Below are 24,858 nucleotides of genomic sequence, written 5' to 3' on the forward strand. Positions count from 1 at the left end.
TTGTATTTGTAGTGTTTTGCCCACTGGAGTATTGTAGGTCCAGATGGTCTCTCTCAAAAGCCAGCGATGACAAGGTAGCACTGGACACAGGCTGACTGTGGCAGCACAGCTTCTCTCAGTTTCCCACCAGCCCATTCCTGCAGCATGCAGGGTGACCTCGTCTGAGGAGGAGGGATAATTAATCTCTCTTCTTTCTTCAAACCTTAGCTTTGGTGCCAAATCCCAAATGCTCACAATGCATCTACTGAACCTCGCCTGCATCTTATCTCCAAGATGAAACGGCTCCACGCAACACTTGTCTGCCATCACCCACACTTCAAAAGCAGCAATTAAAAGGTACAGCAATATATAGCAAATTATCTTTTTTTTTTTTTTTTTTTTTTTGGAGCCATTCCACCTTGGTTTTTGAGTTACCCTGGCCCGGACACGGTATGCTCCTTGGCAGCACAAGAACACACTGCCATCTGCCTGCTCCTCAGGAAGGCTGCAGGGCACACCACAGCACGTGTAGCAGGAAACACAGGCAACGCAGGACTTCAGTCTCAGAGGGAGGTAAGAAAGGCGCCGGGGACAAGTCCGCAAGCCTGGGATAGAGGGGATGGATAGCAAGTGGGCTCGCCACAGACTTCCCTGCAGATTTTTGCCAACAGCACAGAGCTGGGATTGAAGCAGCAGTGACATTCCAAACAAGACCCTATTTACTCCTTAGGAAGAGAGGGACTCTGTAAGGAAATGCAGGCAACTGAAGTAATTGTGAAACAGATTTCACAAATAAAACAATCAGCATTTATTGTTGTATTACAAAACACTTCATATTTTGGCAATATTTTACAGTTTATCCTTTTCCTTCTTAGGGCCTGTTGGAAAGGTATAGGGGGGGAAGAAAAGAAGAGAATGTTGAAATCAAGATTAAATTTCAATGTCTTGCTTAAAAAAAATCCTCCCAAACCGCCCCAGTCCCTCCCACCAAAATAAAAATCTAGTTTCACTCAATTTCACTATCCAAAGAGGCCATGGGTGAAGCGGCAGGCAAAACTCTGGCAATTTCACTATCAAACGCATCAAGAAGACAAACAGAACATTCACAGTGATCTTCAGTATGGTCTGTTGCGTTGATCATTTCTGAAATCATTTCTGAAAGGGAAATAAAAAGTTATAAGGAATCCCTTAAGCAAGTAACAAATAGTCCCTTCAGACAAACATCTCTACACCAACTTCTGTGTATTCTTCTATGTTTAGATAGCCTTATCCAAAAATGCTCACAGAACAGACTCAAGAGGCAAACTGACTGACTTTCTCCGGAAGCTCCTATCTGCAGTTAATGTTTTCATAGCAGTTGTGCACACACACATAAACAACACTCTTTTCCCACAGTTCCTATCAATTCCGCAGTCTGTATGCCACACAACCAAGCAAGGGCAAAGAAACCGCTTACCTTCCTCCCATTTTACCACCGTAGCCACCTCCCCGATCACCGCCTCTGCCACCACGGCCTCGATATCCTCTTTCTCCTCCATAGCCACCTCTGCCACGAAAGTCTGGAGGAAAACGCAAAGCAACACATTAGCCAGGTTTTTCAAAAAGCTGCAGATGTCATTAACACTTCTAACACTTCGGAACAGACGCAGTTGTTTTGACTGATCTTTTACACACCTCCTGATGGACGTGAATCTTCTGGTCTGGGCTCACCACACTGGTTGCAGGAATTCCGGCGAGCAAAGTTCATATTACCACAGGCCCTGCAGAAGACAAGGATTCCCCAGACTTAGCTGCTAAAAAACTCGGAGAGCATATATGAAACACCACTGCCCAATTAAAATGACACTTACGGGTTAGGACAAACCCAATCACCATTTTTGGGTTCCCCACTTCTACCCTGGAAGCCCCCACCTCTTCCATATCCACCTCGTGAACCTGTAGACAAAATTATAATCAGAATAAAGGAGAGGAAGTGTCTATACCTATACATGAAAAACATTTATTAAGGACTGTCACTGGCTTCAGAATCCAAGTGAGAGACTTTTCAGGTGGAAGGAGGAGCGTTTAATGTAAATATATCCCTACTAGGCAAGACTCTGAAACCATATTAGACACTCTGAAAGAAGCAGGTGGTGCCAATGACAAAAAAAAGTTGTACTACCCTAGAATTCAGCACCTACTAGCTGATTTACTACTAGCTACAAGACAGCTAGAAGACTTGGACAAATGACAACGGAAGTTTCAGCCACCACCAAATCTCAACAGCATTCGATGTCCTGAAGTTCATGTATCTGCACAGCTTTAATACACATGTTCATATGCACAGATTTATAACTTAGGTGGATGGGGAAAAATAAGAAGCAAGGATAGCACATGGTGGCCAGAAAAAAATCACGTATTTTTTATAAATTCTTTTTCAGCAATAGAAGGAAAATTTGATCTGCTTGAATTACCAACGGGTAAATGTAAACCCACTATGTGCATTAAAAGAATTTCATAAAGATTTAACAATGTATAATATCAATCACATATTGTCAGACTTAGTCACAGAACAAAAATTTAACAACAACAACAAAAATCTGTCTGGATTAATGCCAGGATGCATCTGACACAAGCACAGGGACAACATAGTTCTAGCTTTCTGCATTAAAAAGATTAAGAACTTTTACACCAATTGAAGGTCTTGAAGAATCACTTGTTATCAGCCTACAAAACTGCCTGATTTAAGAACCAAAATTTCTTGACAGCCACCACACAAAGCATGTTTCCTGTAAAGCGGTAATTAATATCCAGTGGACTACTAACAAAACTGTATTATGCAGAGAATCAGGGAAATTAACATCTAATTAATTAACAGAGTTGGACATCCAACTGCTGCTTTATTCAACTGCTGCTTTAAGTAAGCAGCAGTTGAATAATTTACCCTGCTTAATACCATCTGGAAACACCAGAGTATCTCAAGGCTTTGCTGTAATAAGCAAACACTCACTGAGAATTCACATGTATATACGTGGAACCTGTACAGCCCCAACATCGTTATACTAGATGTTTAAAAGCAACGCCAAGACATGACCTCGAGACCTTCCAGTTCAAAAAGAAAGCATAAATTCTGTGCTGTGCAAAAGACATTACATATTTCAATTTACTTAACTTGGTTCAATCCTCATTACTCCCTTTCACAGCAGAATCCCAGAGGCCCGTATACTTTGATGAACCACTGCTTCAAAGTCAACTTCTCTTTTGTAAACCAGTAATAGTTAAAAAGCATTTAACTATGCAAAAACAAGGATTCTACAGATTTTCGTCCTACCTCGACGTCCGCCACCTCCACCTCCTCTCATGAATTCAGGCCTTCTAGTTGCAAAAGAAACTTTGATAACATTGCCATTGAATTCTTTTCCTGTGGAAAGACAGAAAGTGAGAGAAAGATCAATACAGCTCCCAACAGCACAGCAGCAAGTTCAGAAGAGCAGAAGTGATTTGCACACACAGACTGAATACAAAGCTCTTAGGACACAGGGGAGTCTGGAGTAAATCTCTTATTTTTGAAAGCACTGATCCAAATGTGAGATGGCAAACACTGAGGTACTTGCTAGGTTCTCCATAAACCCACAGATATTTATCTCAATTTAAATGGGATCTGTAAGTTGTAATTTAACTAGACACATAAGAACATTAAAGATTTCTGGCCATGTTCATGGACAAATAGTTTGGATGTTAGAACTCTGTTCTTCCCCCAAGTCAGGCAACAAGGCTTTTGTACGATTAAACAGCCAGCACAAAAATTAAAAACATGGATTTTTTCAATACAAAGTCTCAGTTCTTCATAGATACAAGGTTTATCACAGAACAAACAGGGTGCCTAGTATAGCCATATTTGCTTTACCCTCCTAAACAAAAGTCAATTTGCATTTTATTAGCAAAATATAAACCATCAAATAGCTGCCATGCCAGATTCTTTTTATGCACTATTATTTGACACCAGATGTGGAGTATGTCCTTTTGTTTCTGCCCAGTATTATTAAAATTCTGCGAACACAGAAGGTCACAGGAGCAGGTAGTTCCCTCATCACCCAGGTTTACTACTACAAAAGGAGTATTAACTGTATTTCCTGCATCAAGTCTGAAGAGTTTTACATCAACCTATTTCTGGGATCTGCTCTCTTCGTCCAATGAACCTGTAATTAAAAAACCCCCTTGTTCTTCACTGTGTATACACAAAGCCCTTGGCACAAGATTGCCATAACCATTACCAAACTACAACTGCTACCACAGCACTACCAACATGAACACTCACACTGTAGGAAATCCCTCCAGCTGCTAACACAGATCACTGCTCAACTGGACTGAACAAGAAGTTAGGCTCTCCCGGGCGACACGAACACCATCTCTCATACTTTGTGCAGGGATGACTGAGGTACAGCAGTACACCCTAACAGTTTCATTACACGTTTTTGGTCTTAACCACTAGCTGCTGTTCCATCAAGTGAGAGAGAGAGGTAGCACACACAAAATACCATGAAATAGAGAACTTTGTTAAAAAAAAAAAAAGCCAAACAAAAGTAGCATGGAGTCCCCAGTGAGGTTATTGATTTGCTTCTTCCACTGCTTGTCAATCATAAATAACCAAAAGAACAGGTACTCTCACCCACCGTCAAACCAGTCAATCGCTGCTTTAGCAGAAGGAGGGTCATCAAAAGATACTGTTGCTTCTCCCTTTGGTTTGCCAGTATCCTTATCTGTATAAAGATTTATCATAGGTTTGCCAGTCTTTTTGTTGGTCTGAAAGGAAAGGTTATACACTTGGCATAGGAGAAATAATGGTAAAGGCAGTTCATAACATAAACCGTAACAGCTAAGTATCATTAGAAAGAAGATTCTCTTGGAGCCAGCCTGCAGAAACAGATGCTTTTGACTGAAGAATACTGAATGACTGTTATCCATGAAGTAACGATGGGCCAGTTTCTACAAAAACTGAGGTCAAGTACAGGAAGCCCTAATTTAGAATTGCAGAACCAGAAGAGCGAGCCATAGAACACAGAAGCATACTTGAAGTATGAGGGTAGTACAATGGATAGAGTGGGAGCGTTAAGGGTTATAAAGACTAATGAATAGATACAAAGCAATCTAAATGTCACTAGAAAAAAGCTGCTAGTGCTGCCAGCTTACAAATGAGCTGTCATCTGGGAACCCGGATAAAAACATTATCTACAACTGCTGGGGAGTCAGAGCGAGCATCTGCCTTGAACGATACCAGTACATTTCCAATGCACTAGCTCCACAAGTTCTTTTCCTTCTTACCAACGATTTCTCATTTCACACACCTTTATAATACCAATTTGTTTGAAATAGTCTGCCACTTGGTCTGTTGAAACATCCTCTCCGAGTCCTTGCACGAAGATAGTGTTGTTATCAGAGTTGTCAGACTCTGAATCTACAAAAAAAATAAGCTCCATTTACCACGCATTTTTGTGGTAGCAACAGAAGCAACATTTTAAGCACAGGTCTATACTGCCCGGTAGCAGACCCTTAAATCCCAAAGATACCTTGCATGAAATACAAGATGAGCAGAGAGCATAATTTTGAAGTTAACATCATCATCTTCAAAAATGCACGCACAGCACCTTCGGTTGTTGTGGTACATCAGAGAGCAAATACACTCAACAGCTGACCAGCTGTCTGCCACACACTCAACTCGTCCATGCAGCTAGGACATCCAAAACCATCAAGCAGTACATGTTTTAAATAACACAAGTTTAGCAGAAGTGTTATGGCAGCGAAAACAGCTGCTTGACTCAAGCAGATTCAAAGTTCATCGGCAAATTCTTACTTGCAGCGTGAGAAGACATCCAAAAATTCACATGTGCTTTAATAAAATACATTTCTTTCAAGGAAGACAAGCTCTAGCTAAATTTCTTTTGAGCCATGGGAATTGCAGCCACATCCATCTTTCTAGACATCCATTTTAAAAGCAATGACCTAAGAGCTACAATCCACTCCCACCCACTGCTTTTTTTCTTACCAGCATCTGATCTCGGTCCATAATCCCTTTGACCTATGAAACGGGTTTAAAAAAAAAAAAGAAAAAAAAAAAAAAGAAAAACACTATTTTTAGCAAAACATTTTCAAATTACTTTTTTAGAGACAAGAAAATATTTAAAGTATGTATGTAATGCAACTAAGATCTAAAACATTAACCAGAGATTTAGAGAATATTTAGATTAAAACGTTCAACAGAAGGTGTCTGTAGGACGTTAACGTGTTCTTTAACTTGCAGCATGTGGCAGTTGCCACACTGATGCTATGCTGGTGTTATCTTGCAAATGCTGGTTGTCAGATCACCAAGCAGTTTACCATTTTTTTCTCTCTCTTTTTTTTTTTTTTTTTTACCTCTAGTACCTTTCTAAGAAGCATTTGTAACAAAAGTTTTAAAGAAATTTTAAAGAAAAGAAAAAAAAAATCCGGTGAACGTCACTGTCTCCACAAATTCTTTCATGCAATTTGTCAAAGTAGAAATCCAGTTTATTGCTAAGAGTTTGGCTATTAAAACTCATGAACACACCAGCCTCACCAAAACGCTATAATGCTTCTACTCGATAGTAACAAGATATTGGTGGCTTTTAGATTTATAAAGAACTTCCACTGAAACATTTTTGGATACTCGGCACTTACCACCGTAATTTTTGAAGCCACCACGGTCACCACCACTGCAGAGGAAAAATTGAAGAAATGATTTCTTCCTTAAGTCTCTATGTGCTGAGCCCAAGGCTCAATCTACAGTTAACTGATCATAAGTTGAGAGTTACTGTCTGGCAGCTAAAGCACCATCTCTACGTTCTCCTCACTACTCATTCATGTTCAAAGATTAAATTACACAAAAGTGCATAATCTCATAGGGTGCTGCACTGGAGAAGCCCTGAGGAGTATTTTAAACTAACCCATACATATGGCGTCGTTTCAATACTTTCTCCCATCCCATAAGCCAAAATGACTGCTATTAAAAACTGAGGTTTAAAACAGAAACAGTATTTTCATGAAGGTTAATGGGCTTTAATTGTAGATGTAATTGCTATGTTGGAATAATAAGTACTTTCCTAGAATGAAGAGCTAAAGTTAATTAACCTCCATTGTTATGCCTTTATATAGGGCGACAAATTCACAGTATCAGCCATTCTCTGAAAAAGGGTCTGTGGGGACCTACTGTACTATTAGCACTTGACATGACAGAGAAGGTGTGTGTATGTGAGCTTCAAAAGCAGAGGCCGTGAAGTTTTATTTCATTCATTCTGAAACCTGTGGCACAAAATGTAGACCAAGTTAAGAGATTACACATATCAATTTTCAAAGGTTAGAAGGGGATTTTTAAACAGGACGTTACACCTCCAATTATGCACATGAAAATAAACCCTCACTCTTTTCAGTGTCAGTATTCGTACTAGCAGGATTTTTCACAACAGCATTTTTAATTGCATCCACGTTACGAACACAATATGATCAATATGCAAAGCCTTCAAGAAAAATACAACCACTGGATTTTTTAGAAAGTCAATAACCAAGTGTCAGAAAGATTGTCGCCTGCTGCCATGTACAACTGCCTACCTGCCCTCCTTCATGGGGGACACACCTGAAAATTAGGCAGGTTCACCTAATCCCGAGAGCTTTCACACTCAGCAGCTGAGATAAAGCCAGTGTTAAGTTCAAACCCTGATGTAGAGGGCTCTCTCGACTCTGCAACTCGTGCCAGTACGAGTAGCCTCTTCACCAATGCGCTTTACGACTACAAGTCACTCCAGGCTTTCATTCAATCTATCTGTCACCACATCAGAGCCCAAACACGGGACACGAGCACCCCGGCAAAAGGCAATGAGGTAAAATTAGGGAGTAACTTCTTTGGCACTCTATATATCTGTTTATGTTACAGCAAAAGAGAAGTCATGAATGGGAAATACTGCTTACTTATCATTAATGAGATAAATCAGTCCAAAACGAGGAATAAAAAAGAAAGCAGGTTTCAACAGCTATTATCAAAACTGGCTTTAGAGACATTCTCCGAAGGGTGACTGACATTCTGTGACAGCACATATAAGGAGTATTAGATGTTTGTCAAAACAGACTATCATTTTTACTGGGACTTCTCTTAAAATAATTTTTTTCTGCAGATTTTAAATTGCATCTCCACAGAAAATATTGGAATGCTAAACTGCAGTGTCATTTACTTGTAAGTAATTAATTCTGCTCATTAAAGAGCTAAAATGAATGAATTTTCTATGCAACATCAGAGCTGGTCTTTATTCAAGGCTGGCTGTTTTCAAAGACTGATGATAAAAAACACAACAGTTATCATAAAAAAAAAATTTACTGTTATATACCACTTCATTACGACACAATTTTCAGCAGGATGCTCGCTCTTCTAGAATTTTAACTCAGAAATAACAAGAGTGAACACATCAACCATGGAAATGTTATCAAAGTTTTCCAACCCTAGATTATAATCCCAGTTTATCGGGACAGCATTACCCAGAACATGTATGCTTTCCGATTTGAAAGTACACAGCAGTAGAGGCATAAATTAGAAAGACCCAACAATCTAAAAACATACAGAAAATAAGTTTGTGCTCAACACAGCCAGGATTTCACAGGAAGTGAGGAGTTTGCTCAGATACTGGGTAAAAATGCGTGCACCATCATTCTGAGAAGTGATAGAGTTGGATATATAAAATGTAAAGGAAGTCAGTCAAACGCCTAATTTCTAACTTTGTGATACAGTAATTCTGCACCCCACACTAACAAGTGCGATCCACAATTTTTAATTAGTTTTTTAATTAATGTCTGTAGAAATATGTTTTTGCCCAAGTATGCTTCAGCATGTTATCTTCTGCTTCGTCTCACATGACCAACCCAACCAAAACCCATATCGATTCAGTGACAGATGCCTTTGATGACAGATTAATGCTTTCCTCTGTTTTTAAGTCCCGTTTCAGATGCGATTTATAAAGCTGCAGCGTGTTACCTTCCTGAGATTGCTGGGCAAAGCTACCAAAGATCTCCAGGAGGCATGAGGATACACTACAGCAAGTGAAGTCAAACACAGACATTGGTTGCAAGCAACTGATGCCACGGTCTCAGATTTATCCCCCACTGAGACCTGAACTCTAAGTCTCAATCTCAGCAACTGAGATAGTTCCCACACTATTGTCACCAAACTCGTGGAAAATAGAATTGCAGTCTTTCACAGTGTCTTGCTTTACCAGTCTTGCACACAGACCAAATAGATGGGCAACCAGATGGAGTTTGGGGTTTTAACATCCGCTGTTGGAATCATGAACAGGTAGATAAAATTCAGCAATGCCACCAAAGATAGTAAGAGACTGAATTGCAAGCAGCCAGAATGTGGCACCATTCATAGTGACAAAAACTTCCTGCTATGAAAGAAACGTCATCAGATGTTCTTTGCTCCCTATACTCAGTCATAAATTTAAACATCACCTGCTTGAGTGTAAATGGAATTCATCTGAACATTGCTTACTTCAGCTGGGAAAAACTCCTTAAATTAAAGGCACAGTTACATGGAGAGCTCAACACTACAGACATAAGAAACATACTTTAAAAAAAGCGATCAGACATTGGCAGAGGTAGCACTAAGAATTCAGGAACCAAATTTCAGCCTCCAACATGCATCTGTCTTGCCAAGAGTGTGGGAGTCACACGTAAGAATGTATTTTTTTTTTTACAAAAAAGAAAGGAATGCTTAGTGCACCAATCAAGTCACTGACATGTGGCTTTTTCTTCTTTTTTTTTTCTGCCTATATTTATTGCCCCTGTTCATGTTTTTCCAAGTCTATATAAGGCTAAGCTCAAGCATATACATGACAAGTCAAAATACTAATTCTGAACACAAACTGCACTGTTGTAAAAAACATTTGCACTAAGTTGTAGTTTCTTTGTATCACAATAAGCTAATTCCCACTTGTAATAGCTAATACAGCAATTAAGCTGCATGGGTAACTTTTGTTTACAGTACATCAACACCAAATCTGTACAAGAGGGGAAAAAAAAAAGGCAAAGTTAAGATTTCTATGACAAATCCTAACGCAATGATAAATCCTATTCTAAACTGCGTCTATGTTGTTCCACCAACACAGACTGCATGAGCAGATTCAAAGGCAAAACTTCTCCCATTTAACCCACAGCCTCTAAAGCTGGGCACTGCCACAGGTACAGCTACTCCACTGCCTGATGGCTTTCCCAAGATTAAAGAAAACCAACCTGCTTTGTATTGCTATTGTATTTCCCCACTTGCACGCTTAAGCAAAACAATTCGGTCCCACAATCACAATGGGCAATTAATTCATTACCTTTTGGATGAGGACTCTAACAAAAAGGTGACATTCTACAAGGAAGGTTGGAAGAATAGCTTAGAGTAAAACTGCATTCTAAAGACCTGGTGTACCTGCTTTCTAACCAAGAGCTCAAAGATGAGACACTTCTACTATGAGGGGTGGTTTGTTTTTTTTTAAAAAAGAGAAGATTTTGCTTCTTAGCCAAAATACAAATTAGTGAGATCATCAATTTTTCAAGCTTCAAAATGAAAGGGTGAAAAATTCTACTAAAATCCCAAAAAATGTAATTCAAGACCATCAAAAAAAACAACTCAAGAATAATTTTGAAACCCTTACTAAGATTAAAAAGTGAACGTCTGACACATCAGAAAATTATTGTTCTCTACTGTAATAGTATCAGCTAGGGAACCCAAACAGTTATTTCTCAAAAGATATTTTCTTCTCAGTGCTGCACAGGCACAAAAGAAAAATGACTGCTGAAAGTATTTATTACAGTACATATTTAAGTCATTCTAGTTTTCAGAATAACGATTCATACCTTAACATTACCAACTGTGTTTTGAAGTACTTTTATGAAGGTTATTCAAAGAAATGAAAGCTCTCAAAATTTAAAAAATGCTAATTTGGCTTTGCCCCAAAAAATAATTCCAGAATTATTTTTTGCACTTCAGGCTGCCCCGAGAGACCTTCACACAGGGCGGGTTTATACAGGCCAATGCAACTCGCAAGAATCTTGCGGGAGAACTGATGCTGCAGCCAAAGTCACTGTATCACCAGTACAGGACAGCAGCAAGTCAGCGATGACGCTTGTAAAGAGGACGCATCGATGGCCCAGCACTATAGAGCAGATCAGGCAATACAGCTTTAAGGACAGCGATGACTGGGTGAAGCTCTTAGCGACAGATGATGAGCTGCAACAAGTTCTCCCCGCATTTAAGTGTCAATCAAGACAAAATTTTTATGACTAGCTAACACAGAAGCGATTAATTCGTTATCATCTGAAGTTAGCTTTTTTTTTTTGTAATGTCAAGGAAAAATATTTTTTGTGTTCATAGAACCCATTTACACATTATTTTCTAACCACTACAAAAAAATCAAAGCCTATGTTATTACAGCAGTACAAACATCTGTGTAGACAAGTTGTAGGTAAGATTACTTCCTGATGGTTATGGAATTTCCCCAATTTAATGTTAAGCATTAAAATGTGATTGAAGTGAAAAACTGAAAATGGTAACTAGTTACTGGAGATAAACTTGACATTCCTACACAAGTTGCTTTCAGGGAGAAAAAAACAAACCAAAACCACCCAAAAAACTACCCTGAAACCCCACGTTTTCACAGGGCTAAACATGATTTCTTCCCTTATTAGAAGTTATTTTCCCCTTGATAATACAGTTTGCTATTTAATTTAACCTTTTACGCTTTTCTAATAAGCATGACTTTGGTAAAATATATGTCAGAAGCAGAATCCTCCATCATAATTATGCAGAAAGACTGAATAAACATATACAACACTGTAATTTCAGAAAAAGTCCATTGCAAAAGGCATTAAAGACTGCACCACTTAACAGAAGCAGAGAGATTTCCTAATAAATGCCTTCCCACTTTGCTGTATTTCTCCCCACTTCTTCATTCACCTCCACTCTTTTCCTTGTTTTGGCTTTCATGTCCACTGAAGTACTATTATCCACAGGGATGTGTGAACAAAGTGTTTTGGAAAAATTAAGGGAAGAGGTTTTATTTTCACAGACATTAATTTATCTTACGTCATCTTGCAAAGACAGAAGTTTGTTTCAAAGTGATAAAATCTACCAAAAGTGTGGTTTTTGAAGCTCACATTCATTCCTCTTATTGGAAAGGGCTCAGCTACAAACGGTTCTTAAAAACCTCAGATTTCATCATAGGAATATGGAAAACCCTCATCCACACAGAAAAGCTGATTTTAAAAAATTGCTCAGTTTTAACTGAAACTGAAGTTAGAAATTACTTTCCTAGTTAAGTTTATGTTATATAAAACCCCAGCAAACTGTAACATAAAATAACTATTAATACGCTTTTGTAATTGTGCTACCACACTAATTAGGAGAGATAGGGTCCACCTACATCATCAGAACAGCAAACCATGAAGTACAATTTGGGACCACATTAGGGCAAATTTTCAATGTGGTTTAAAAAGAAATCCTTTCAAAAGTAAACAGCATTGTATACAGTTCTAGCAACAACCCTGAGCTGTGCAGCCTATTAAAGCGTGAGCGGTGCTGACAAGCAACACTTCAAAGCTCACTGGAAGCTTCAATGTTCTTATTTTGCATCCAAGAGCACTCTACATCTCCAACCATTTCACAGAGGTACATAAAAGGTAGCCAATTGTGACCGTTCATTAAGAAATAATAATGTCATCTGGCCTCATTCTATAGGATTGAAAGCAGAGGTCCCAATCTCTCAGACCTATGCATGAAATCATCTGCAAGCAGAAAATTAAATATGTGCATAAATTTTCTTCACGGGAACAGGGCTAAGGCAATTGCAGAAGGGCTAACTGTATTTAGTATTTCAAATGTACCTAAAATAAACATGTTTAGACTGACAGCTAGACCAATTATAAAACTATTTTAAAAGAAGTATAAAACTGCAAAAGACAGTAAAGAATAAGTAATGTTATTCCTAAATTATTTAGGGAGCACAAAGATAATTAGCCAACCTCAGTGTAATGATTTTGTAAAATCAAAATACTTCCCTGCTAAAATGTTAGCTATCTTAGCTATGAATTTTATAAAGCTTTCTCAATCCCTGGCTGTTGGTTTTCTTGCCATTGAAAACACATTTTCACATGTTTTAAAGTATCTTATTTCAAGGGATGGGCTCAGGCAGTTTTTGTATTCCAACTCACGTAAATAAAATGCAGCTATGTGTCATAACAATCAAATGCTTGGTCTTAATCTATCTGAGCCTAAAAGCTTTTCCTAGACAAAATGCATTTCTGTGCAGGGCAGACAGGTTTAATTTTAGAAACCTTCCATTTTTGGAAATCTAAATCTGAACCACCTTAGGAACAGACATATAGTAAACAAAAATTAAAACCAGCTAAATAATAAGAAACAGGGGTAAGGAACTGCAGGCACTGGAATGAGATCACTTACCTATATCCAGACATATGACCTCTTCCATCCATGTCATATCCCCCTCTACCTCCTCCCTGTGACCCGCCATATCCTCTATTATCTTCTCCATACCTACTCTTTTCACGACGATCATCTGGAGGAATGAGTAAAACAAAACAAAGCATGAATAAATTGTAGTGCAAACTGCAGTGCAGTGAATTCCCACCCTACAATTTTTTTCCCCCTCCTGAAGTCTGCCATTTAAACCTGGAAAGCATGAACTCCTAAATCTTTCTTACGGTATCTACACCACAAAGTAATGGAGCAAAGTTTGACTTTGTTCCAGTTATCTCCCTTGGCTTCCAGAGCCACAAGGTATCTCAGAAAGTAAACACTCTGTGCTTTAATTACACTCCATTCTCCAAACTTTAAACACATATTGTCCAAAATGTACTTTTCATTCCACTTCCATATAGCCTTCCCAGTCTGCAAAAGACATCACTGAAGACAGAACAAGGATAAAGAGTGTGGGATGTGTGGCTTGTGTGAAGTTACTGGGGGGGGGGGGGGGGGGGGGAAGAGTTGATCTTCAACCATCTATCTCAGAATTCACCTACACAGCATAAAGCTGGAATGTGAAGTGCAAAAGCTCTTCATGACTGATCAAGACATGTGACCCTCATGCAGGAAGAAGGTTCAAAACAGCCTAGGAAGAAAACTCCATCTAGAATTTGCAGAACTCAGGGAGATGGACTCTGCAAGGCTGCCTCCAACACAGGCAAATGCAACCATTTTGGGGCCCCAAGAGTTTTTCACCTTAACAAGTCCTACCAAATAAAACATTCCCCAAGAATATCAACACAGAACAAGAGCTTTAACTATGCATCAAATCAACTGTCTGTGGAAGAAAATCCAACCATTTCACAGTGCTTCTGCTCAACTTTATTAGCCATTATTGAATTCAATCTGTGAATTTTACCTTGGCTGTTGTGGCTATAGCTTCCCTTCTGAGACTGGTAGGATTGCTGAGAATGGCCATATGAGCTTTGGTGCTGGTTATAGCCTGACTTTTGGTCATAGGAGCTCTGGTGGCCATAGCCCGACTGCTGGTCGTATGAGCCCTGGTGGCCATAGCCCGACTGCTGGTCGTATGAGCTTGACTGCTGGTCATAAGAGTCTTGGTTTTGTCCATAGCTTGACTGCTGGTCATAAGAGCTTTGGTGCTGACCATAGTTTGACTTTTGTTCATAAGAGCCTCTTCCACTTAAAATAAACAGAATTTGTATTAATAGCTAAATGTTCACAGAATAGAGAGCAAAATAATGGCTGAAAATTCATGACATGGCTGAAATTTCCTAGTCACAGTTACCTCCCAGTCATTGCTGGCATACAGATACAAAAATATTCCATGTTTCATCTCTGTCGGGATGTATCTGGCTTCCAAAAAAAGCAAGGCAGAAAACTGTATGTTACCACTGCTTTCAAGACATTCTCGGTTTCTGCTGTAAATGTAACTTAAGAGCATCACTCCCTTTACATATTCCAGTACAATGCTTGCTTCCTCCCCTCTCCCCAGTAGCGTGACAATGGCTGACACACAGCCCGTGACCTGCTAACCACCAAATCCTTCTCTACGCAACTGCAGGGAACACCTCGCTGCTCATGTTCTATTGTGCAGCTGATACTTGCCACCTATTAAAAAAAAAAAAATCCCAAAATTTTGCTTTCACTGAATTGCAACCTATCTTTTTCTGGGCGTTCTACCATTTGGCCAAAAACTTTTCTAACTCTTGTGATGCCCTCTGACATACTTGCCGTTCTTGTCACTTTAGTGCCATCTACATACGCTATCTCACCAACTTTCATTGGAAACACTGACCAATATCACAACTAAGGTACTCCAACACGATGTGGCTGTACATTCTAAGAGGGAGTTGTAACTCTTCTCTGGCTAGTAACAACTTTATAGCAACCAGAAGGATATCTCACCTACACTATACTTCCCCAGGCTACTTCAGCATCCAAGGTAGAAAGAAAAGTACTTTGAAAATCTAGCTATACGAGAGAATAGTTCCAGTTGGGTTACCATTTGATAGCAAGACATTATATAGATTTATGAGAAAGAAACTGCATCCAGGAAACACTGGCTGTTACTCATACCTTTGTTTTCCCCCTGGGTACTTAGTTGCAGCTTAACCGTATTATTTTTTCGGTAATTGAAATTAATCACTGACCTCTGCCACCCTTTCTTCTCTTCCTCCTCCCTGCTTCCACCCTTTTTCAAAAGATGAGGCACTACATTTGCCACTTTCCAGTCTTTGGCAATCTTACTTGCTAGCCAAAACGTTTCACAAAAAAACAACCAACCAAATCTAAGAGCCTACAGAAAGTTTGCTTTGAAAAGCTGGTGGAAATGACGTCCATTGGGTTCAATCAATCTCAAAATATCCCATCCATGTCAATACCCATCTAATCTGCTCTCTCCCACTTCTAGCCTAGATCTTAGCTTTAACATAACTAATCCCAGCAGCAACAAACTTGTGAAGATTTTTGTTAGTATCTTCACTTCAAAAAAAAGTCAGCTCCACTTTAGCCTTTGCACCATCACCAATGAAGGAAACATCCAGAGCATCCACTATTCGCTGTTTTTCCTTCCTTCCCTTAGGATGCAAGAGCTACAATTTTGTGGCCATCCTCATCAAAGTTGCTATCATTTAATTTCTCAGTTTCTCCTTACTTGTTATAACCATACATGGAAAAGTTTCCCTCTAATGTCTTTTTTTTTTAATTTTCTTGATCAAAACCAACTTGTTGGAGAATCTATGCTCTACTGCATTTTTTTCCCCACTGCATGTGCACACAGTTAAAAACCTACATTATTGCCTAGTCCTGTACCTCTGTACAGCTCTAATAAATGCTCAGAAAACAAAGCAAAGCAAAACTTCACCGTGTACCTTCCTTGCTAGGGATGCAAAAAAGACACTGAGTGACAGCACCTACTGCTGACAGATTAAGACCTTGCTTGTTTACATTAAGATGTTTTGTAATCGTAACTACAAAAACCAGACACCAAGTACAGGTTTGCTGGAGTCCAGATTATCAGTTTGCAAAAAAATACAAAAATATTTGGACACTGGACACAAGAATGAAGTTTAGTACATGACAATTTAACATGACAAATTTTAAAGAGGCCACACGATGCTCAATAAAGATCTAATGCAAGTAGTAACCTTGGGGCGTATGCACAAAGATTGTAAATCAGATCACGAAGGTATTCTAGCACCAAGTGGCCTTACAAGTCATTACAGAAAATCAAGCTGTATTTTCCAACATATTTTCAAAGTTGTATTATTAAAAGACATTTGCAATAGCGTGAAGGAGTGCATCAGAGTGCAGTATGCACAGGCACACTTAGGTTATTGATGAGAATATAAGAACACGATGTTTTGAGAATACTACTTAGATGGAAAAAGAAATTTCTTAAATGACATTTCTGAATCCTTTCCTCTTCTTTCACCAAGAAGTGGCATTCTAAATCAGATGAGAAGTCTGCAAATCTAAGAACAGCTAAGAATTTCCTTGCTAACAGCTTATGTGAAGTTAATAAGAGTACTGTAAGTTTATACAGAAGAATGTGATTGGAAAAGTACTCGATACATCTTTTTCCTTATCAAAATACTCTCTACCAAGTCCATTCTTCTTTGTAGTCACTATCCAAAGACCATCTAAAGTGTATCTCCCTGTACAACTTGACTTCAAAACAACTGCATCCATCCTTCTTATATAAAGAAATATTCTTCCCTTAATGTTCTTTCAGGCATTAAAAAGTCTTGAGAATGTGGATTTTCAGACATTTGTCTTTTAGCAATGATAGCAGGAAATTTGTTATAGCCCTGTTTAAGAATGTACAGCTACTAGACAGTACTTTAAATAGATACTGTTAATCTTGGCTTCCTTACCCTCTAGACGACCCTTTCTGCTGCCCCTGACTGCCATAAGACTGCTGGTTGTACGAGCTCTGATTCTGATTTTCATAACTGGATTCATCATCATATCCCTGGGAATCTTGTCCATAACCTGGAAATCAAGGAAGAAATTTTTTAGTAAATATTCATCTTTGAGTTACTGCCAATGAATGTAACAAGCTAGCCAAACCTGTTTGATTTTGTCCATAGTTCCCATGATAGCTTCCATAGCTCTGTCCGTAGGAGGAATTGTCTCCACTCTGCCCGTAACCAGAATATCCCTGTAATTTCAAGAACATACTCAAATAAGCATTAAATTCCACAGCAGCTAATCAGTTTTCCTTTGCTAGACACGACTGCAAACATCAAGCACAGCTGAGAACGGACTCCTTCCTGGCCCAGATATGGTCACCAAGGAACAATTATTTTTGCTCAAGGAACATCTGCTTTGAAAGACACAATGGGTTTTTTTTTCAACCTACCTGTGGTTGTCCATAATTTTGACTGCTCTGATTGCCATAGGATGAATAGCTGTAAGAGAAAAACGCATTTAGTAAATGCTTACAGCGCCCTCCACATGGGTTGGAAAGTAAAGGTATTTTTGGTGTTATTTTTAGTTTCTTTTCATTCCAAAATAGGTGTTTAGTCTGAGTACTGCAGTTGCAGGCATATTAGAAATGTGTCAATAAACTAATGGTTATCATAGCTGACTGTCAGAAGCCAGAAGAGCTTATTTTAATTTCTGCCTTGTTTCAAGTGTAAATTTAAAGTACGTGAAAGTTGGGCTTACTCTAATTTGACAGATTCTTCAGAATCAGAGAAAACTTTATCGTATGAAACCAAGGCATTTTTTTCAGTATATTCTTACAAAGTTAATTTTATTCTAATCAATCACTGTCAATTTGGTATTTGTTGGACTATTCGACAAGATCATAAAAAACCGCACTAGCTTTAGATTATACTTACTTGTTATTCTGCCACTTTAAGACTTCGTGAACTGACAGAAGAACCATGTGCTGAAACTCATATCATACTCAGAAATAAACTCAAATTCATGCAGTGCTACATGCATAGAACCTTGTGACTTTCATTAGCACAGTCAGTATTAGCCATGATTTTCGTACTTCCATAAAAACTTTTTTGTTTCACTGATTAAAATACCCTCCCCAAACTTGCAACTATTTTATGAAATGGCTTTTAAATTCAACAATTACAAACAGTTATCAGAGGATTTTAACAAAAATTTCCCTCCAACGGGAAAATAAAATGGAAAAATAAAATGTTACATCTATATGGTCCACCATCTTCACATGTGTATAGCCTTTGACTAAAATCTCAGTGAACAGCTTAAGGCAGTCACATGAAAAACATTTCTCCATATTCACATTTCAAAAGTTCTTAGTATTAAAAGATCATTCCAATTCAAACCTGCTTATAGTCTTCCCTTCAGGAATATAATTTTTTTCCCTGTTTTATAAGACATCTGAATAAAGGCCCAGGGCAGCAAGCTTCCTGCACCTGTAACTCCAAAAGCGTATCAACACTATATCATGCCCAAAGATTCAAACATCATGCTGGGAATCCTAAATGGCCTTTTATTTAATTGCTAACAGCAAAAAACCCCAACACATACCTCTGCTGGCCCCCAGACTGACTGTAACTTCCAGAATCTAGAAAAAGAAGTAAGTCATATTGAGAACTTCCAATTAACATTTTGTTCCACTACTTACTATAAGAGGAAGAAATGTGGGGAGAGGGAGAAAGATTCAAGTACACTGGATAACGCAGCTACTTTCCCTGCAGAATGAGACAGCTTCCTCTTTATTAACAACAAAAAAGAAAATGCTAAGGCTGGGAGACCAGGAGTACAGGGTGTGGGGGACTCGATACAGGTATAGCCACTTTGAACTTTCCTTTTGAAGGATCTGAATTCCATTTTCAAGGCATCGCTTCAGATATTCGGAACTGCACAACCCCCTCTAATGGCTATCCAATACAGTGCCACCATCAATGAACAGAATGCAGCAAGGGAAACGAAGTACGTCTGTCCTGCTGGACCCCTTTTTAAGATGCCTTCAGAAAGCTCTGCCTAGCAAAAGGGCACAGACACAGGCAGAATTTGGAGACATAAAATCAGGGATGGAAGAACACAACATTTCCCTTCTCTCACGTTGCAAAAGGAAAAATATTACTGATAGTTCAAACCATGCAAGAATTAATTGATTTACGCTCAACACAAATTCTCCAGGCAAGTATTATGAATATTATTTCCAATTAATGTAAACATCAGTTATCACAGAAATTGATTCTTGAAACGCATTGGAAGAATGTGGATTTCAAAATATAACCTCAAGTTAAAAAAAAAATAAAAAATCACTGAAATGGTTTGACTTGTATTTAAAACAGAGCATCTAATTTGTAGAAGCTATCAACATTATCTGCTAGCTGAAATTCAGGTCTTAAGTAGGGTGCTTTGTCTTTAGGAATTAGCTTATCACGTTATTTTATGTTGGTAATTGCACAACGATGGATTTCCTTGTTTTCTGCAAAACTGCCATTTTTTTCTGTGTTAAAAGCTCTTACTATACAGGGGAAAACACACATTCCTACAGACTTAGTTTCTGCACGTATCGGACACAGACACACGTGCATTGCTCCACCAACCTCAGGCCCTTCAGAATTCAGGTGGTCACCAGCAGAGATATCCACACGCCCCAAGCCCCAACTTCCTAACCACACCGACCCTGCCAACGTTGCTTTCCAAGCCGGAGTCTCAATTCCTCTTGTGATTTATGCTTGAAATTCTCATCTTCTTGCCAAAACTCAAACACTTTCTTCCTTTCCCTACCAGCCTCACCAGTACTGTCACTCTGGATAACAGCACTGCAATTTTCCTGTTCCTTTCAAATCACTTCAAGAATTTGTACAAATATTGTGGCCCCGTGGTCTAATAAAAACTGTTAAGAACTTCTCTGTTTTCATTCCTAATTTCAGTCTTTCCCCGCTCACTCTCTCTAACCTCTACACTTAGCATTGGCTAAAAAGCTGAAACCAAGAGTGAATTACAATGCAGGGTAAATGTCATAAGCTACAAATGTCTATAACCATTTTCCAATCAAAACATCTGTTCGTTATAAAAAATCTGTTCATTATACTTCTCTCATCTGGTTATAAATCCAATCCTGCCAGTACTTACACATATAGTTAAACACAAGCATATATACTTCCAAGAGGAGGACATCACCTATGCCATTCAGACATGAAGCAGCATTTTTAATGGTAAATTACCTCCTCAAGGCAACAAAAAGCATCAAATTCCATATTCTGTAAGAGTAACATTTACCAAAAGCTAAGACGAGATGAAATAATACTTCATTTCACACGTCGTATAAAGCGGTTCCTCTCAGATGTGAAACATTCTTCCTTTTGCTCTGCTACACAAATATTTCATTTCCTTTTCATAATGAAAAGCATTTTTTAAAAGTGCAACTCAAACATGTTTATTGTTTTTAATGAGACGAAGGTCAATTTTTTTACATTATTTCAATTAATGATCATAAAGATTACTATTAAATATGTAATAGCATTTTAAAATGATGGTTTCACTCTAAAATTTATATGCCATTAATGCTGCTAGTTAAAACAAAGAGTATTAATGGTTTTATCAGAAAGAATTCTTGAGTAAGGATGTGATCAGCTATAAACTGAAGGACTACATTTAATACTCCTTAGCTTCTCCCTTACGAACTTCTGCCAAACCACAAAATTTTGCAAAAAGTTTGTAAGCAACCAGATAAGGAGCCTGTAAAAAATGAATACGTAGAATCAGAGGAAGTTCCTATATTTATACAGTTTTTCTACGTCCTTTGTTGGAGTGCTTAGTCTACAGGCTTCTGATCGATTTATTTCAGTGGGCTCAACGTGGACAAGAGTCTGTAAGTATTTTCAGAAACAGATAGTTTATTCTGGAAATTCCTGGATATGCAAACATTTTTTCTGAATGTTTAAAAAGCTCATGGAAAAATTTCCTGTGAATGAAGTGGGGCATAGCAGACTAGTCACCTTACATTGCTCAGGAAGCGTATTCCTCTTAACATAGAAGATTTTGCTGTGAATGCTTGAAAATGGAAATTTTTGTACAAAGAAATTCATACAAAGACGCAGCATTGCTTCTGTAGTATTCTCAACAGAAACCTAATCTCATGTTTGAGCATCATCACAGAGTAAAAACAGAGGAGACACTCTCAGGTGCTTGACTGGGAAGTACCTGAGGTCTGGGAAGAACGTGGTTTAGTTTGCTGCCCAACTTTACTCATTTAGTAGAAGATTTCATGGTCTGAAGTCATTTTATGGTACCTTCAGACACGTTTTCTTCTCATGGCAAAGGGCTGTCCTTGCATTAAAGGATTCCTTTAACACACCTTGCTTTGTTTTGGTTTTATTCACACACACAGTGTGAGATAACACTAAAATGGCTCAACTCCACAAAGCACCTACAGCCCTTACATCCCTTCTCCCATTCTGGGGTACACGACCTATCCACGGCTTCGCAGGGGCATCACTGCTGGTGGGACCAAAACAGTTTCACCTCAAAGGGGATGAAGAAACAGCAACACAATGCGCTCGCAGGAGTCCCAGGAGAAGCTGGGCTGTGACAAGTCCTGTGGGACAGCAGACATACTGTGCCCGTACTCAAGTGAAGGCCGCCATAGGGAAAGGAATCACAGCCCGTGCGTGTTTAAGCTCACAGCAGGGGGGCTGTGAAACCAGCCCCTTCGCTAGGCTGGTGCCCTGGGGGGGCTGCTAGAGCAGAATGCAGGGCAGATGCAGCAGATACGGGACACAAAGGTGGGTCCCATGCTGGAGGTGGGGAGGGAATGTCCCAATTGGGGGGGTGGTCGCATTCCGTGAGGGTGTTGACCCCAAGGGAGACCACACAGACCACGCTGTGGGGAGCAGCATGACCGAAAGGTGGGTCCACATCTCGCATGGGGAGGCGTGCAGGACAACATGCCACCCAAAGGGAGGCCCACACGGGGGAAGGGCCATAACCCAGAAGGGCGGGGGGGGGGGGGGGGGGGCTTACATCTCGCACTGGGGTGGGTACACGATCCAAAAGTGGGGGCTTACACGGGGGGAGGAGCATGAACCAAAGAGGGGCCCACATCTCACAGCGGGGGGTGTGGCACAAGCCGGGGGGGGGGTCCCACACGCCGGGGGGGGGGGGGGGGGGGCAGACCCAAAAGGTGTGCCCTACATCCACGCAGGACCCGAGCGGGGGGGGCCCCGATGGGACCCTGCCCCCACGCCCCCCCCCCCATTCCGACACGGGAGGCGTGGCCAGGCTGACCACGCCCCCAGGCACAAAGGGGCGGGGCCCGCAGAGTCCTCGCGGAGTGGGGCTCCCCTGGGAGGGGGCGTGGCCTCGCTCGGGAGGGGGCGTGGCCAGCGGGGGCGTGGCTCCCCTCCCCCTCTCCGCCGGAGGGAGCGCGGAGCGGCGGTAAAGGGAGCGGGGGGAGGGTAGGGGAAGGGGCCGCGTCTCCCCCCCTAACATGGCCGCGGCCTTTTCTACCTGCGCCACATGGCGCTCACCCGCCCTCCCGCGCCCACAACCCCCGCCCTTGGCGACGGGAAACAGAACCGCCACCAACACCCCCACAGCCCGCCGGGCCTGGAAGCACCTACCCGAAGCCATAGCGGCGGCGGCAGCGGTCACTAACCGGACTGAGGGAAAAGGGGAGAGGGAAAGGGGAGGGGGGTGAGAGACAAGAAGAACCGAGCGCCGCGCCGGCCGCGCGCACACTGAAGCACCCGCAGCTCGCGCGGACTGCGGGGCCGAGCAGCCAATCAGCGTGCGCGGCACCTACCACCCGCGTAGAAAAGTGAGGGGGGTGGTGGGTGGGAGGGGAAAAGGGACCGTACCAAGTCACCGCGGGAGGAGGGGGTGCGGGTGGGTTGTACCAAGGGGAGGGAGGGGCGGGTGCTCGGCGCTGTACGAGTTGGGGTGTAGGAGGCTGTGCGGGAATCGGTTAACATATTAAATTAGTTTAATTGATAAACACGTAGGGTATGGGCGGGGTGACGGGGGGGGAACCGGGGGCGGTGGGCTGCTGGTGCGGAAAGCCGGGCAGACGCCCGGCTTTCCGCACCAGCAGCCCACCGCCCCCGGTTCCCCCCCCGTCACCCCGTTTGTGCGTCGCCATTTAGGCTGGAAAGTGTTTCAAGCTTTCCAAAAGAGAATTCACCATGCCAAAATTCACAGCAGCCAGGATGGAAAGTCCTTGCGACGCTTCGGGTGCGCACAGTCGAGAAAAGGAGTGAGACGCTGAGATGGAGTTAAAGAAAACATCCAAAATCTGGATCATAAAGAGAAAAAAAAAAAAACATCCACAGGGTTTGCCAGGATTTCTGACTCTTAAAAAGCCAAATATTGACTTGGAGAATGGCTTTCTAAGAAAAGGGATCGTGATCTCGGGAAGCACATGTGTGAAACGAGGCATTGCTTCAGAAAGGAAGATTGATGAGAAATGAACAGAAATGACAGCAAAAGCAATGTTGATTATTTCATCTGATTGTTTTTCACAGTCACATTTCTTGTTTCAGATCAAGCTACCTTCTTGTGAGAGTCAGAGAGGGAAAGTTAGCAGTTGCACACTTTCTGACTAGTGACCGTCTGCTCGTGCATCAGCCAGGGAAACTGCGAACGCTGTGAGGTTTTACCCTGGTTTGGTTTTTTTTTTTAAAGGCAGGGAAGAGCATTCTCTGATTTCAGCCGAATGGATTGAGCAGATTTGCAAACAAATTGGGCCGTTTCTTCCCCCCTGATCCCCAGGCGTAGCAGCGGGAGGCAAATCCCACTGCCACTGCCTAAAATAAGTTTCTGCAAAACAATCAGTGACTACAATGATTAATTTAAAAAAAAGGGGTTGAACTCTGTCCCTGTCTTTCGGTTTCTCCTTGAAAAAACTTATCTCCTCCAGCTGCGAGGTCTTCTCTCGCTCTGTGAACCTTCCCGTGTCTGCGACAACGTGGGCCCTCTCACAAAGACTGCCTTTGCGGCGCGCCGTCGGGATTAGGGCAGATCCCAAACAATGCGTGGAGCCTCTCGGTGCCTTTACATTCCTCAGAGATTGAAGGATTCTCACAAATGGAAAATGGCATTAATTGAGACAGAGCAACAAGCTCACGTGTCTGTTTGCCTGCTGGCAGATCTGTGCTGTGCTCTCCCGTTGCTTTCAAAAAACTTAGAAGCTGGGGTGGGGAAAACATGTCAAATAACCCTCTGCTCATCCCCAGCTGGAAGAGATCCCAGCTGCTTCAAATGCTTTCTCTACTTTGCAAAACCAGAAAGGGTAGAGGAAGGTGTGTTTCTTCTCATCCTTCCCATGCAAATGAGACCTCACGGTTCTCTCATTAGATGTGAGCCAGCACCCAGTGACTGGGGTCTTGTCTGGAGGAGGAGCTGGTGGCAGG

The 24,858-nt window shown here is 40.9% G+C and overlaps 1 protein-coding gene across 2 annotated transcripts; it reads right to left on the reverse strand.

The window, feature by feature from the left end:
- Positions 1-763: 763 nt before the first annotated feature.
- TAF15 (TATA-box binding protein associated factor 15) lies at positions 764-23,230 on the reverse strand. Of its 2 annotated transcripts, XM_075771328.1 has the most exons (16): positions 23,071-23,228; positions 19,019-19,055; positions 17,868-17,916; positions 17,576-17,666; positions 17,380-17,497; positions 14,400-14,683; positions 13,460-13,574; positions 6,652-6,686; positions 6,002-6,034; positions 5,304-5,413; positions 4,632-4,761; positions 3,290-3,379; positions 1,830-1,914; positions 1,654-1,739; positions 1,436-1,538; positions 764-1,134 (listed from the first exon to the last, which is right to left on the reverse strand). In XM_075771328.1, exons 1-16 carry the CDS (start codon positions 23,078-23,080, stop codon positions 1,095-1,097), a joined length of 1,416 nt encoding a protein of 471 aa, XP_075627443.1. In that variant the 5' UTR covers positions 23,081-23,228; the 3' UTR covers positions 764-1,094. The 2 variants fall into 2 exon arrangements, with proteins under 2 accessions (XP_075627443.1, XP_075627444.1); XM_075771329.1 differs by lacking the exon at positions 6,652-6,686 and having other exon boundaries at positions 23,071-23,230.
- Positions 23,231-24,858: the final 1,628 nt, after the last annotated feature.

Source organism: Balearica regulorum, chromosome 19 (genome assembly GCF_011004875.1).
Source record: "Balearica regulorum gibbericeps isolate bBalReg1 chromosome 19, bBalReg1.pri, whole genome shotgun sequence".
NCBI classification, from domain to species: Eukaryota; Metazoa; Chordata; class Aves; order Gruiformes; family Gruidae; genus Balearica; species Balearica regulorum.

Coding starts and splice junctions, on each gene's coding strand:
- TAF15 (XM_075771328.1), bottom strand. Junction 17,917..19,018: donor CAGTCTGGGGGCCAGCAGAG/GTATGTGTTGGG, acceptor TTTCTCTTACAG/CTATTCATCCTATGGCAATC. Junction 1,740..1,829: donor GATTGGGTTTGTCCTAACCC/GTAAGTGTCATT, acceptor TGTCTTCTGCAG/GGCCTGTGGTAATATGAACT.